The sequence below is a fragment of the Takifugu rubripes genome, chromosome 16 (assembly GCF_901000725.2).
Source record: "Takifugu rubripes chromosome 16, fTakRub1.2, whole genome shotgun sequence".
Taxonomy (NCBI): Eukaryota; Metazoa; Chordata; class Actinopteri; order Tetraodontiformes; family Tetraodontidae; genus Takifugu; species Takifugu rubripes.
This window is the reverse complement of record NC_042300.1, coordinates 10,015,346-10,031,455: the sequence shown is the minus strand read 5'-3', so window position 1 is coordinate 10,031,455 and position 16,110 is coordinate 10,015,346. Positions and strand designations below refer to the sequence as shown.

The 16,110-nt window shown below is 46.6% G+C and overlaps 1 protein-coding gene across 9 annotated transcripts in view; it reads left to right on the top strand.

Moving 5' to 3' along the window:
• The first annotated feature begins 1,275 nt into the window (after nt 1–1,275).
• Nucleotides 1,276–16,110, top strand: part of gphnb (gephyrin b) — a 55,246-nt gene continuing 40,411 nt past the window's right edge. For all 9 annotated transcript variants that reach the window (XR_003891228.1, XM_029849382.1, XM_029849381.1 and 6 more), the window contains exon 1: nt 1,276–1,406. Coding sequence is in view for 8 of the 9 variants with exons in the window: in XM_029849382.1 (XP_029705242.1) it covers nt 1,343–1,406 (64 nt within the window). In the remaining variant the exon portion in view is untranslated. The remainder of the gene's footprint in view (nt 1,407–16,110) is intronic.

The following is a 16,110-nucleotide window of genomic DNA, read 5'->3' as shown; positions in this document are numbered from 1 at the left end:
CACTTTGGTGCAATTAGTCCTGCAACCCCAAAATAAACTTTACACTAACAGAGAAGATTTTTTTTTTTTAAAAAGGGGGCAGAAGTGTGATGATTAAAATAAACAAAAACTAAATTCAAACCAAAGATCTTCACCTGCAGGCGCCAGTAGGAAGCAAACAAGAAAAGCTCATTTCAGAGCAAAATGCTCCAAATCGCTTCTCAACGTTGACCTTGTCAACATCAAATCATTAAAAAAAACAATGTGTGTCTGGCACATGTGGGGCTGCCCATTTGCTTCTTGATATTACAAAAAAAAGGCGGAGGGACGGGGGGGTGGTCCACTCTTATTTTAGGGGTTCCAGTACTGCAACTGGTCGACGCTGCAGCTGAAACCAGATGAATTATAGAAATAGCAGTAAAACTTTCTGGGATCATGAAGGAGCTCTCTGTGGGTAATTGTGTCACTCCTTTAGGTCAGGTGAGTGAACTCAGACGCGATGATGCCACTAAAGCAAACTAAGCTGGGGGGAATTGTCCCCTCTCCAACCTCCACCCCCCTGCACATTCCCTGCGCTTCATTTGTGTGTGTATGAATTATGCATATTGAAAGATTCCCCACAGAAGATGGAGGATGGGCACTTTCTTTCCATGAGAATAAACATTGCAAACGGGGGGGGGGGGGGGGGGGGGGGGGGGTTGGAGATGTACTTGCATTTTCACACTTTAACCTCTGTTGTGCTGCCGCTGCCTTTTAGAGGCCTTTAAAACTCCAAAAGCAGGAACTCGTCCCCTCACATGAAATAAGGGGGGGGGGGGGGGCAGCGTGCTGATGTCATCCTCCCCGCTACCTAACCGGTGCTCTGTGTGTTTGTGTGGTGGGGAATGGAGGGGAGGGGAGGGGAGGGGGTCGTCTCAACGGTGATAACTAGGGTTGTAGAAGGGCTCAACTGAGCAGAAGCCAAACACGATTTTATTTATTTATTTTAAATACGTCATCAGAATGAAGTGAACTGCAGTCACATTGCTGGTCAGTCTCCTCCAAAGTCTTCACAAGAAATCAATAGTAGCCTCCATAAGACTTAATCAGGGGAACCTCACTACGACCGTGGCAGGCGGCCAGCGGACCGATGTGCGCGTTAGACGGCCCCTGCATCCTGCGCGTTTATCTGGAGGTGTCCCCGATGCTCGCTCGGCTCTCCACTCGTCTTGTCTGACTGTCCCCCCTCCCCCCGATCCTTGCCTCCCCCATCTCCTCCTCCTCCTCCTCTTGCTCCCGCCCCCCTCCCTCGCCACTCCAAGTTCGATGCGCTCGGCTCCGGGCCCTGCCGTGAGTTCTCGGTGCGGTGACAGCGCTGTTGAACATGGCGTCAGACGGGATGATTTTAACGAACCACGACCACCAAATCCGGGTCGGAGTCCTGACAGGTAAAACCGCGAAAAACACACACCTCAAAAAAAAAAGAAAGGAAAAAAAAAAAGACGATTTCGCTGATGTTTCGTGAATTGGATTTCGCCGGCTGCCAGTCCGGATCCTCGTCCGTATCGGTTGGCTTTTTGTGTGGTGGCATCTCTCGAACCCTCCGGGTTCTGCAGCCTCTCGAATGCGACATTGGTTGCGTTTTATTTTCAACCGGTTTGCATTGGTGTATCCGTGGCAGCGTTCTGGAGGTGAAATCTGCGCGGTATCGCGTCTATCGCCGAGCCGAGGACGAGCGCAGTTTATGCGCGCTGAATAATTCATGTCCCTCTCCGCTTGTCAGGGCTGAAAATTACAACTGACCGTGTCGCCGCTAAAGATGCTCATAGATCGCCGTCTCTGACACCCAGCTGACCGCAGCGAATTCGTTAAAAGTGTCGCTCACGACAGCCGCTGAAGGCTGATGCGGTGTCGGCGTCGTGATGAGCGCATCCTTGACCTATTAAAAGCGGTGGATCTTCGAGGTGTGTGTGTGTGTGTGTGTGTGCGTGTGTGTGTGGTGGGAGGGGGGATAAACTGTGTGAAAATGGATATGTGGCTTTGTTTTGTGAATGACAGTGCCTTCCGGGGAGTGGGCTGAGTTTGGCGTGGCCGGACACACGGCGAAATCCCACTGACGGTCCTCTGACTGCGGCGCGTCTGGCACTTGCCGTCATTGGAGACGTGGCGCGCTCGGTGGGCGCGGGCGCGCGCCCGTGTATGTATCCAATTGCTTTGTCATGGTCGTCAGACAGGATTAAACTCCAATCCAACTGCTGTTGTCATGACTGGAAAGTAAATGTGACTTTTTTGAGTGCGGAGGAGGAGGAGGAGGAGCAGGTAGGGCTGTGGTGATGCTGATGGGGGGGGGGGGGGGGGGGTGCATGATCAGGCCGTCTACAGGAATACCCCCACCACCATCCCCTTTCTCTCTCCCTCTCGCTGTCTCTCTCTATGTGCCTCTTCCTTTCCCTCTGTCCTTCCTTAGGCTCATTCGATCAATATTTCAGCAAAGCCGTGATCTCACATGCATGCGGTATTTCCTCCGTGTGGAGCACCAGAGGAAATGGTGGGCGATGGTAGCATGACTATGGTAGACCCTCCTCTTTAAATCTGCAAGGGAACCCCCCCCCCCCCCCACACACACACACACACACACAACAAAGACCACAACCGCCTGTCATCTTCTTCTCCATCCTTCCTCTCCTTGTAGGGGGGGGGGGGGAGAAAGAGAGTGCGCTGTCCATGGTGCTGAAATCTAGTATCGCTCACAAACCAGTGCGGTATTCACCTCACCTCTGTAACTACTGCATCAGATACAGGCACCCAGAGACATGGAGGAGGGCAAACCCATCTCATCGAATTTTCCTGCCATCCCATCACCGTTTTCACACGCCTCTCTTAAAGCTTTGGAGAACGTAGCGGCAAATGGTTGGGAGTTTTAGGTCTTCCTTAACCTTGAAGTAACACAGTTGTTGATGGGGAGTGTTAAGTTACCAAAACTTTAATTGGTTAAGGGCAACTGTGAAATGTAGAGTGTTAAAAAGATGATTGGGTTGGCGGACATCGGTGAGCTGGATGGTGCATTAGTCAGACCGCTGTTGCTGCTGTCCTAAGCAGGAAGCGGTGCCGGGTTATGTGTGATCCAGCATGAGACCACCTCCTTTACTGGGAGTGGTAGCTGCTTTTAAAGATGGGGAAAAAATTTAGCTCTTGTCACTTTGCATCAGTTGTGGTATTTATTGCAGTATAAAGTCAAAAATTAAGTAGGAAAATGTCTTTTGGTGATGTAAACGGTGAGACAAAGACTCTCAATATGTGATCTCTTCAGATCCTTTTCTTAGTTCATCGTTAGATGCTCTGATGAACGCCAGATCAGTAGGCAGCAATAGCCACATCGCACATGAGCCAAATGGCAGGGAGGCTATTTCTGAACTACATGTTTCCATTTTCCACAGCAAAGGCAGACGAAAGTCACGTCTTCACTCATTCTTTCTCACACTGATGCCTCAGAGCAACTGCTGGACCAAGGACTGGAGAGAGTGGCGCCTTTTGTTGCTCATGCGTTAGATTTGTAAGCTATATTGCAACATATACACTGAAAACCATGACTACGAGTCAAAACACCTGATTCCAAATATCCATATTTGTTCAAATTACTGAGGTTCTTGCCGTGATTACCCCATCGCAGTTTTTAAAAATATATGACATCCATGTCTGTGCCCCGTCAAAGGGGGTTATTTCTATATGTGTCATCAGTCATTCCAGTCCCCAACTGTATCCCAAGCTTTGTGACAGATATTCCAGTTTGAGCTCACTGTGCAGTGTTGACAATTCCCCCATACATATGCCGATGTCAAGGTGCGCGGAAGCACAAATGACAGGCTTATTTGTCTTGTTGATGCATTTGTGTGCGTATATATATGCAGTAAGAGGGCTCACGCTGTCAGGAAGAGAAAGCCTCAATAGCATACAGGTTTGGGGGCGTGAGGAGTAGATGACATTAATGTTTCACCTGACCCTTAGCCTTTTCAGAATCTAATTATGCCAGGATTACTCATGGCTATAAATAACACTTTTTTTTGTAAAAGTATGTGTTTTGACAGCAAAAAATCTCCTGCTGTGTACACACGGTCAAATGGCTCTTTCAGGCCACTGTAGCCGCCACACCTCGGACTTATATAAGCTCATGTCCTCGGGGCTCAAGCCATTAGTTTGCTGTCCTGCGTGAGCAGAATTCTAATGGAGGCTGGAGCTGTGTTCAATCTCCTATCCTGCCGAGGTCAAAGGTCAGCAGTCCGCTTCTGCATTTTAGTGGGGAGAGGAGATGAGACCTTGGCTCAGTCTCCTCCATCACTTAGGCGTGCATCCCTGCAGATGGGAGACAGAGCCCAGGGGGGGCATCTCGGTTTGGTCTCACAGGTAGTGTGTGTGTTTGGGGGGGGTTGATGTATGCAATTCAATGGCGTGTTTGTATAAGAGGTGGGATGTGTTTGTGGGGGGGGGGATAATTGGGATAATCACGCCGTCACTTGTCAAAGAGGTCAGACAGTCGACGTGACCTCTGTTAGGAGCGGCTGGAAGCTCCTCGCGCCGTATTCTCTTTCATTTTTTTGTCGTTTACTTGTGTGTGTTCTGTGTGTGTCTGTCCAATCAGTGGAAATGTTAAATCATCCAGGAGGTGTTTGGTGTCTGATAGTGTTATCATTTGGCATTGGTGTGATTTAGCTTTGGTCAATAAGCAGAAAATCATTCAGTTAGTGTTTAGCTGATAGGTTTTTGTTTTACAGCCACGTTTTAAGTCAACCTCAATGTTTCCTCTCACAGTCGTCAGCAAAATCCCATTTCTCTTGATAGGTTCTTAGGCTTAAAAAGCCAGATCACTGTGTTCTCGTTTTTAATGAGAGTTTGCATGCGCTGGTTCGACGTCCTCGCAGGAGCAGGATATTAAAATGAGTCCGTTTTCATTGCATCGACTAATATTTCTGCCTCTGGCTGACAGTTTGGGCCTTCCATAAACCTGGATCATCAGCACTGGTGACCTCGGAAAATCCAGAGAGAGTCATCTACTGCATGTTCCAGAGATTTGGATGGATTTGTTGAAAAATTCTTGTTTTTATTGCAACTTACCAGGATGTATTTCTCTGCCTCACTGGGTTGTGCCCCCGTGCTCCCGTCGTAGGTCTGACCTCTCTGCTGGGGTCTGGATTTGACATTGAATTCCTCAACCGAACCTGTTTATGGTCCCCAACCGCTCCAATCATGGTTTTGTATCCAAGTGCCTCTCTGCCACATAATTACCTGATAGAATATTTGTGTGTGTGTGTGTGTGTGTGTGTGTGTGTGTGTGTGTGTTCTCTCCACATTACAATTCATTGATTGGGACTACTGATCAATCAGCCCTCCTCCCACTGTCATGTTCACCCCGATCCCACTAATACTCCAACAGACGTGTACACAGGTGTAATACAGTACTCATTATGTACTCATATGTGCGGCCCTGTGCCGTTCCTGCTGCTCGAATTTGATTGGTCTGCATGTGTGTGTGTGTGTGTGTGTGTGTGTGTGTGTGTGTGTGTGTGTGTCTGCTGCGCCCACATATGCACGAGCATTCGTGTGTTACTGGTCTGGCTGCAGATGGGGCAATAACTCTTTAATCTGTTTTATTTCCACGTAATTTAATCTCTGGAGTTTGTGCCAAGCTCACCTTCACCGCTCGGGCTGGGAAGAGGCTCGCGAGAGGAACAGGAGTCGAGTCAGCAAGAGGCCACCGCGCGTGCCAAAACCTCTTGACCAGGACTAAAAGGCGCTGTCGTCTGTCACGAAATTGCGAGGTTGGCGTCTGCTTTGCAGAGTGATCGATTCTCTGTTCCGGCCTCGGTCAATATTTGAAGCCATTTTACAGGGATTAAATGAAGGAGTCAGAAAATTCCCGCACTTCCCAGAATTCCTTTCAGGTTTAGCACCATGCGGCCCATGTGTGGTGTGTCCAGTTCTGGTGACAGGGTATGACCCAAGGAAGAATTGTTTGAATTTATGGATTGCCATATGGATGCTATATCCGCAGTAGCGAGCGCGTCCAGTGCAGAGAGGAGTTTTGCCCACGATGATGTGTGACTAAGATTTGTGGGAATTTCAGTCAACAGCTTCCCAGGTTCTCCATATTTACTCTTAATTAGCAGGTCATGCTAACACGTCGGCAGTTATTCTAAAATGGGAGAAGAAAGCAGTTTATTAACATTAAAATGTTCCTCCCTATTTCTACGGGTGCTGGGAAGGCTTAAAGTCACGCTACAGAGCTGCAGACATCTTCACCAACGCAACATTCACTTGAGTGGCATTTCAAACACACTTGTTTTGGATGGAGCTTCTCGAGCCACAAGCGTTTCTCCACTCATTGTTTCTTTGGTTGTTTTTCCTGAATCCTCGCTACGCTGCTACTGGGGGTGTCCTCGTTCAAAGATGGGGACATCTGTTTAACAATATGCTACTTTTGAGAGAGACACACAGCAGAGGTAAAGAGCAAAAGCAAGCACAGAGAAAAATGCAACTTCTCAATGATTCTTTTTTTATTGGATTCTTTCATTTTTGGCAAATGGCGTCCTCAAGGTTATTCAAGGCAACGACCTTGAAACATGAACAGTTTGTGCTTTGTCACTTAAGATTTATCTGTTGCTCTGGTGGGGCTCCTGTAGTAGTTAACATGCAGAATGGCCCCTCTCTTCCTTGTTCTTTCGCTCTCTCTCACACACTTCTATCTTTGTGAGGACTTTCATAGCCGTGATGCATTGTAACCCAACCCAATGACCTTAACCCTAAATTCTGAAATCAACCTTAAAACCATGTCTTAACAGGCATTTGAAGTCGTGAGGACCAGCTTCAATGTCCTCACTTTGTTAGTAGACTGTGGCTTTTGGTTCTCAGTAAGTCCAAGAAAACACACACACTCATGCACACAGCTGTGACAGTGGACAGCAGTAAGTCAAGCAGACCACATGACCAGAATAGGCAATAAAGGATCAGGGACACGAACACAGAATGAGAATTAAGTTTTCACTGCAAAGGAATTATTTTCAGGGGCAGCAGTGCACACGAGAACGGGAGGAGGTGACTCTCCCCCTCCGTTCTCACACACACACCCTCTATCTTCCTATCTCTGCCATTGTAGCCCCTGGAAATAATTCTCCCTTAGAGTAAATAGTCTTTAATTGGGATAGGAAATAAAATAAAATGAGAGGCAGCTTGTGTTCAGCAGACAGGAATCAAAGTCGGCACTCTTCTAGGCTCCTGTCAATCCTCTGGAGGAGAGCTTCATGGAGGCTGCCTGGAAAGCTCTTCCCAGACTCCAGGCATAGATGTGGGGGAGCCGGTGGTTCCCACTCCCAGCCTGAAGTGGTGTCACAGTCTGGCATTCCTTTTTGAGGTGATAATCACAAGAGGCAAGCTCATCCAAAAAACACTGAGCGGAGAGCATTTGATATTTTTAGGAGCCAGCAAGATTCAGAGTCAGCAGCTTTGGCAGAAATATGAGCTGTGGAGCTGGAAGTGATTTTTTTCTGTCTTTTTATTGGTGATAAACAGTATATTCAACACATATGATAACCGGAATAACCAGTCAAGGATGAGATAAATGTGAAGTAGAATATTCTTTCAAGGCCAAAAAATAAATTAGAAAAAGAACAAATAAAGCAAATCTACTTCACATGTTCAATGAATGTGAGAGGCTTTTATCAAACAAAAGATTGCACTTTTGCCACAGTTCCCTCTGGGAGCACTTTGACAGGAGTGCCATTAACAAATCTAAATGAGTGAGACATGGGGTCCTGGAGAAGGAAACAAAGAAAAAAATAGAGCTCTAATCTATTGCCTTAACATAAATTAGAACTGGTTGAAGGGACTTGGTGTGTGTTGATATCTGGGTCCATCTCAAAGATGATTCTGGCTCCAATTTCAGCTCTCAAAAAATAGTCATGCTTGCTTTCAGGCCAAAGTACTGCTTTAAAACGCTGCTGTGACTTTGTTAACTGGCCAGTATGTGACTGTAAATTGAGGATTATCTACAGCAATATTTTGACCAGTTGAGATGTATTTTTTATTTTTAAGTTCTGTGTCAGTCACTGACGTTCCATTGAACATCGCCAACTAGTGGCCCGGAATGCTAAAACTTTTTCACTTGTTATTGCGGATCCATCTGAATTCTTTTCACACCATCTGTGAGAACAGAGACCATTTTGAATGTTAAATAAATGAGTCAGAATTTGGTATTTTGCTGATTTCATACAAACTGTTCACAAATTCCACTCTTTCTACAGCCTTTAGAAACACAGACCCAGAAATATGTGTGAGCTGGTGGTTTTCACAGGCTCGTCCCTCAAAATAGCCCCAGTAAGGAAAGAGGCCACTGAGCGATGGAGATCCAGATCCTGATAAAAGATACGGCTGTGGGCTTTTAGCTGATGAGTCACTCTTGTGTTCACCTGCCACTGGATCTCGTGTTCTAGTGCGAGGTGTTAATTAGGGCTGTGGGGACGGTTGGAGCAAAAGATTCAAGATAAAAACAGAAGAGCAAGGAAAAAAAGGTGGGGAAAAATCCACTGATTCATCACCGGCTCTTGTTTGCCGTCGTATCGCCGTACTCCTTTATCAGTCCTCATCTAATAGGTTTCTGAAGCGCAAACTTGTCGCATGTTTCACTGGGCGAAGAGTTCAGCTCGCTTGAATCCGGCATCAGTCACAGACAGCCGGGATCATCATCTCCGTCGCAAATAGGAAACACCCGAAGAGCCGCATACAAATCGGCAACGCAAGCCCGTACACCGAGAATTCTTATGGAGCACGAAGAACAGGGAAGGGGGCTAGGCTCCGCTAGCTACCTACTGCTACCTATTGAAAGATCATTATTTGATGGAACGCTGTTGGACTATCGAAATATGCCCCTCCCCCCCTCCTTAAATATTGATTAAAACCAAACAGGATTAGTTTTTATAGGGTGAGTAGGGAGAATAGATGTAGACACAGATACAGATAAAGGCAGCGGTAGCAACATTCAACCAAGCAGCCGGATTCAACAAAGCACCAAAAGCAGGCAGAGACCCACAATCACCGACGGCTACGACAAGGACCGCAAACTGTCTCGGACAACAGTGAGGAAAAACAACATCACTCGGAATGCCGACTGCATTCAAGCTCAACGCCTTACACGCCTGGTTCAAGGCCAGTGAGGACTACAGCCCGACCACAACCCATGGGTGCACGTGGATGCACGTTGATGAGACACAAGCTGTCCTGCGAAGCTGTGCACAACAGCTGACAGGTGAAGATGTTTTAGGACCCCATCTGGTCCCTTCACCCCCGCTTCAGTTCGCTTACCGTCCAAACGGGTCCACTGAGGAGGCACAATCCAGGCCCGTAAAGCCTTGCAGAGAGTGGTCAAAGCCACAACATTGGAGCAGAGCTTCTCTACGGACGTGTTAATATTTAGGTAACAAAAAAACTTCTTGGATGACAACGAGGGCTTTATTGAAGCCATTTTAACATACGTGTTACTGCCAGACGCCGGCGTAAACACCACAAACACCCCCTGGTCACTCTTATAATCAAGCCTTGGATTCAGTGATGTTATCTACTGCTGTGCAATAGGGTGCGACTAATAAGCAAACCAAGGTTAAAACAACCTTCTACTGAATGCCAAAATACATGAAAAGAAAACAGAAATGGATGGTGGCTGGGGTTTTTTTGGGGGGCAAAAAAGGCAATCTCCAAGATGGAACAGATGGTGCAGTAGACATATTTTACAGGGGGAGCCTCTGTTGTGTCTGTTAAAGCTTATTCATTAGATCGTCTGAATGAAAGCAACATAAATAGATGGTTTTGAACCATATACATTTTATAAAGTATTGTACTTACTTGAAATGGAGGTGCTGGACGAGCTAATGCTAATGCTAGCAGCTGTTGAAAGACCCAGGAGTGATCATGGACAGTGTTCCCACACTGGGAGGATTAAAATGTGACATGAAATAATAACTTCAATAACTTTTTTTCTGTCCCAAATCCTGTCCCAAACAGATCTTTAAGTTCCTTTAACAACTTAACTGCCAGTTTACACCGTTGACAATGATCGTTCACACTTATTGTCAACGTTTCCTGTATATTTACATGATACTTCCTTTTTCCATCGTTGTAACGATTAAAATGTAGCAATAGTGTCCAATAGCGGTTGCCGACATGCATTATTTAATTTACGTGATGGCTTTATCATAAGATCCGTTGCTTTACAAAGGGACGGTACGATGGATTCTGATCTGCTCTCACTCTTTGTGGGTGCTTTGTCAAGTCTGACAGAAAGAACGTGAGACAAACAGCCACGCTTAGGGAAGGAAGAATGTGGCGTCGTTGTTTTAATAAATAAATAAATAAAGATGTGCGTGATGGTAAATTCTTTTTATAGACAGTAAATACGTATAAAACACTCAATAATAGGATCAATATTTCCTCTGCCTTTCTGTGACCTCCGCTTTCTCTGCCCATCCTACCACTTGGGGGGGTCCGTTGGCGTGTCTCCTGCTCAGTGGAGGTGTGGCATCGCGTTAATGAGGAATCACTTCTCCTTTCCAGAACCTGATATTAGTCAGTGAGGAGAGGCAGGGGTTTTTTTTGAGGGGGAGACCAGAGTCAGCCTCTGTGTGGCTTTAGTACCGCTCTCCCTGGGGGGGTTTGCAGTTGCTCTGATATTATTCGCATTCGTGATTGAGTGTAATAATATCAGTCCGGCCTCGCTCGCAGTTGCTTTTACATCCATTTTACAAGTCAATAGCAGTTCAAGCTTAATTGAAGGCAACTTTTGATTTATGAGGCCTGGAGTTTCAGATATAAATACAGCCTGCCCTTTTCCCACTGCTTTTGCTCGCGTCTCTCTCTTCATCCATCTCTTCCTCCATCCTGCGTTGGCTCGTCCGTCTGAATAACTCGCTCCGAATCCAAAACCCGAAGCAGGCGAGGCGACGGGGGCGGGGGGAGCATGTACCTTTGACTAATGAAGGAGGCCAGCCTCTCCCTAATGAGGGGTGTTGTGACAGCTGACCTCAGTCCTGTCTGTGCATGTGCGTTCGTGCACTTCCTATCACGGTAATAGATCGCCCCCCCCCCCCACACACACACACTTCCCGATCACATCCTCATGTTGTTTCCATAAATGCTCAGCAACCACGTGCAAAGACCACATTTGAGTGATGTGACATGGCTCAACGGCTTTGTTTCCTTTTTTCTTCCATCGTTTACGGTGTCACAACCGGTTTTCATGACTCTGAGCGGTTCAACAGTTGGGGGGGCGGGGGGGGGGGGGGGTTGACTCAATTACCCTGTTCTGCTCCACTGGCCCACCTGTGCTTCTGCATTATGGATGTGTTGAATGTGCCATTTTTAGGTCATGCTTACCTTGGTTTTTTTTTTTTTACCTTTTGTGCTACTTATGTCTGTCCAGTGTTATTTTGTCACGTTTTACATGTTTGAAAGAATCGGATGTTTGTTCTTAGCGTGCGTTGCAGGTTTCTGGGGGGGAAGGGGGGGCATGTCTCAGCACTCGTAGCCCACTCGTACGTTCAACATCAATGCTTTCAACAGTCTTGGAGCCTGACATTTTCATCAGCGCATAAAGTGGCCACATGCGACACACGAGGATCAAATCTTTCTAGGAGTATTTAAAATAAGTCTTAAAATATTCCAGCGTCATTTGCTCCTTTGAAGAAACTGAAGTCCGTGTCCTGGAAAGCAGAAGTTTTAGGATTGGCCTGTTTTTTTTCCCCTCCATTATCTTCACCTATTCTAAAAAGAGTGTTATCATAGCAATGCTCCTAAAGTGATGGACAGCCATCATGATGGGTCACATGACCTGCAGCTGTAACTTGATGTTACTTGGGAAACTCAGATGATAACATATTTAACGACGTCACACAACGATATTCTGGTTCAAGGTGCTGTAGGACAGAAGGGGGTGTGGTTACACTGTAAAAAAGGAAGACAAGCGAAAATTCATAACGCCAAACAAAAAAGTCCGTCAAGCACGAGGTATTAATGTGTTTCAGGTGAGGCAAATTGAACCCTTTTGGAAAATAAAACGACAATAATCCACAGATGTGTTTGTGTTCATAAATTGCTCTGAGACTTTTTTCCCCCTAATAATCCTAATAATGACCTAATAATCCCGTTTCATGGAGTTCGTGGAGCTTCAAGAGCTGGAACTCCTCTGTACATCAACCTCAGTTTGGTTTAGCCTTGAGAGGTGTGTGTGTGTGTGTGTGTGTGTGTGTGTGTGTGTGTGTGTGTGTGTGTGTGTGTGTGTGTGTGTGGGTGGGTGTGTGGGGGGGTGTGTGTGATGGTTGGAAGCTGATGTAATTGCTGACGCTGTCCAGAGAATTGAATGTAATGAAGGTAGCTGCTCACAGGCTGCTTCATTAGTACAGCTGGGCCTGGAGCACTCCCTGCATATGTGTGTGTGTGTGTGTGTGTGTGTGCGCGTGGGGGGTGTTGGCATGTAAAACTGTATATCCGGGGAAATAAGGGGAGCCCAGCATGTTTTTAAACCCTGGATCATGTTTTTTAATCAAAAGCCAACGTTTAACGGTGATTTTTGTGTGCGGTGTATTAAATTAGAATTGTGTATTCACTTTAAAACAAAACTGTTTATGCATTAGCAGCCACAATCAAAGCCAATTTTGGATTTTGTGGATTAGATTTGAATATTTAAAGTAATTGCAGTTTATCACCGGTTATCATTAGCCGACAGTCGCAGGAACTCCCGGCTTCTCTTGTTTCGCACAATTCCTGATGTGGTCACGCCTGCGCTGGTTCGAGCTTTAGTCTTGTCCATTTTTAAAATCTGGCTTCCATGGAAGAGAATCTGTGAGGAGGGAGCTGGGACTGGCCAGGAGGAGGGCAGCTTCATCATCTGAGGCTGAGTGATGATGATTGCTGCCATGTGGGAATCCTCTGAAGATGTGGTTCAGATTAAATTTACACTGAGCGCTATGAAATATGCAACTATAATATCAACACTCAAGCAATGTTAATTCATTTTTAGGTTTTCAACGGTATCGTCGCCCATACTAATTTTAATTTTTTTAAATATTTTCCCTGGCAGTAAAGATTAGATGTGTTCGACATGCACATCAGATGGGCGGAATATGTTGCGTATCCTGGGTGTGGTCGCGTTTATGGCGCGCTCCATCGTTTGTGTGGAGGAGGATTTCTGTGGCGCACCGATTCCCTTTGATCAGAAAACTGAGCCCGGTCCCACACTGACCCGATAAGGATGTAAACAGCCCCTGGCCTCCCCCCACCCCTTAAGCCTCCCTGCCTCTATCCTTTCCTCTTGGCCTTTCTTTGACGTGAGAGATCACAGAGCAACAGAGAGCACATTAAGCCCCCTCTATGAAGGCCAATCAATAGCTGATCTGATTAGGCCTCGGCACATACGTTTCACTACAACTCCTAAAACCAGATAAAGAGCCCCAGTGCTAATGTTAGTCACCATCCACTTCAGAGAGAGTCTCATTCCTTCCTTCCTCAGCTGTGCGACGCCACGTCGAGTGGTTTGTTTTTTTTCTCACTGGGATGCGCCATGTTTCAGCACAGGCGCTGGGTTTCCCTGCATCAGCAGCTTGTAAGAGTAAACAGGAGATGGAAGAAGAGGAGGAGGTGGGGAGATGAATGAAGGCGTGGGGGGGTGCTTCTAACAGGAGGTATCAGAAATGTGTAGCACCACTGATGTCAGTGTGAGCACATTGATATTGAAATCAATAGAGCTGTTCTCAAGCTCATTTTGGCTGCTAACGAGAGGACGGTACCTGGCTCGCTAATGGAGCCGCTACATACGATAAGGCTTACGGGAGGAGCTGAGCCGGAAAGGAAAGGATAGGATTTGTCACTTGGGTGCGAACTTATTTATGTATTTCTGTCAGAGCGTAATGATGTTTGCCTTCTTGTTTCCACGCAGGCGGCCTCGGGAGCCGCAAAACTGAGCAAATCTGTCACAAATTAAAGAGACAAAAGCACTTTGTTTCTTTTGGATCTCCTCTGCTACCCTCTGACCTGGATGGCAGCTTTATTAATCTGGTTACAGGATATCTGTTTGTAAAGACAACTTTTCAAACGCCATTTGATGCTAATTCCACCATGACTCCAAAAGTGTTTTCTCACTGATAATGTGGAGAATGTGTTTCTATAGGCAATCTCACGGCTGATATTTGGGATACCATATTTTAACGACCATAAGGTGCACTGTATTAAAAGGCGCAGTCTCAGTTATGGGTGCTATTTCTGTATTTAAAACATACACAAGGCGCACCGTATTATTAGGCGCATGCTGAAACATACAGTAAAAAATGACAACGGAAGTAAAACAGTGAGTTTCGACACATTTATTGAACAAAATATTCATTCTTCCGCCACAAAAGCATCGAAGTTTTCATCTTCTGTATCTGAATTAAACAGCTGCGCTATTTCAATGTCCAACATCCCGAATTCCTCTTCTTAATCATCTGAATCGGACTCACCGACCGGTTCTGCCTCAGCATTAATGCCGGCTTATGTGAAAGCTCTTCCAATACATGAAGACAGTATCATAGCCCATGCGTCTATAATCCACCCCCATATGGGGGCATAACTTGCACGCCGCTGCCTCATAGATGTGGCCGGGCGCGGTTATCTTGTCGCGGAAGATGGCCGCCCTCTCCTGGGAATCCGCGGGCAGCCGCTGCGCAGCAGTTGCCCTTGCGCGTATGGAGAGATGCCGCCTCCTCATAAAGCGACAACAAACAAGACGGACTTCCTTGGAAGTGCTCAATGTCCATGTCGAATGGTGACAGTAGAGACGCCCCTTCCAGTTGTTCGCTGTTCCACAACCAACTGTTCCACTCGGTCTTCCAGTTCGGGCCCCCTTGCTTTGTTCCCGTGGAAACTCAGCTTCGTCTTCCTCACTTTCGTTCACTTTCTTGTTTTCTCCACTTTCTGACCACGGACTCATTTACATTAAAATGTCTTGCAGCTGCTCGATTGCCATTTTCAGCCGCATATTCGATGGCCTGCAGTTTAAAGTAAGCCTCATTCATACGCGTGTCGCTTGACCGGCGCCATTTTAGGGGGTCCTTACGCGTACGTGTGCCACTAATCGATGGGCCGAGCGTTTACCGTAGTGCACCTACCAAAGGCACACAGCAGATTTTGGAACTCAGTCCACACACAAGGCGCTCCATATTATAAGGCGCAACGTCGATTTTTGAGAAAATCTCAGTGTTTTAGGTGCGCCTTATAGTCGTGAAAATACGGTATATCTTAATCAACCCAACTTTTTAGCTTCAGAAAAGATTTTCTTTAACCTTGTTACATTGTTCAAAAGCTGTTATGTTCAATGTTTTGTAACACATATCGCGACCAAACGGACCAGCCGGCGTTGTTGCTAACGACGCCTCCAGAATATCGGCGCGAACGCGCCCAAGGACTCGGTCCTAAAATACCAGGTACATCCAGTATATTGCAAAGTTTGTTTTCATATGACAAAACTAACCCCACAACTGACCCCTCCCCCCCTCACACACACACACACACCTTCACACGTCTCGTATTGCGAACTGCACCCTGGCTGCGACTACGTTTATTAAGGACGCGTCCAGTTTGTGTTTATGTGCAAACAGCTGGTGGAAATGGCGAGGAGACGCCGGCTCGCCGTGGGCCCTCTGCTGTTGAAAATGTCACGTAACACGACAGGGAAAAGGCTGCCACAGCTCATCCCCCCCATGGCCATGCAACTGCCCGCCCTCTTCTCACGCCACACACACATACACACACACACACACACACACAGAGGCTACAATAATACCAAACGGCGCCAAAGATATTAATCACGCCTGTTGTTGTTAAGAAGCAGCCTCGTTGTATTGCGAGCCGGTGATTTTTGATTAATATTTGCAGGGGGTGTGACAGATCATTGAGCCCCCCCCGCCCCAATCCATTGACTTCACTGAGGGAAGGCCAGGAGATGGAGGTTCTGGTATGGAGGATGTGTACAAGTGGGAGGGTATATCTTTGGGGTAACATCTGACATCAGGATGAAAGAACTCCGTCAAGGTCCCTTCAAATTGTCTCTGGAACTCTTTTCTGGCCTCATTAGTAAGTGTCTGT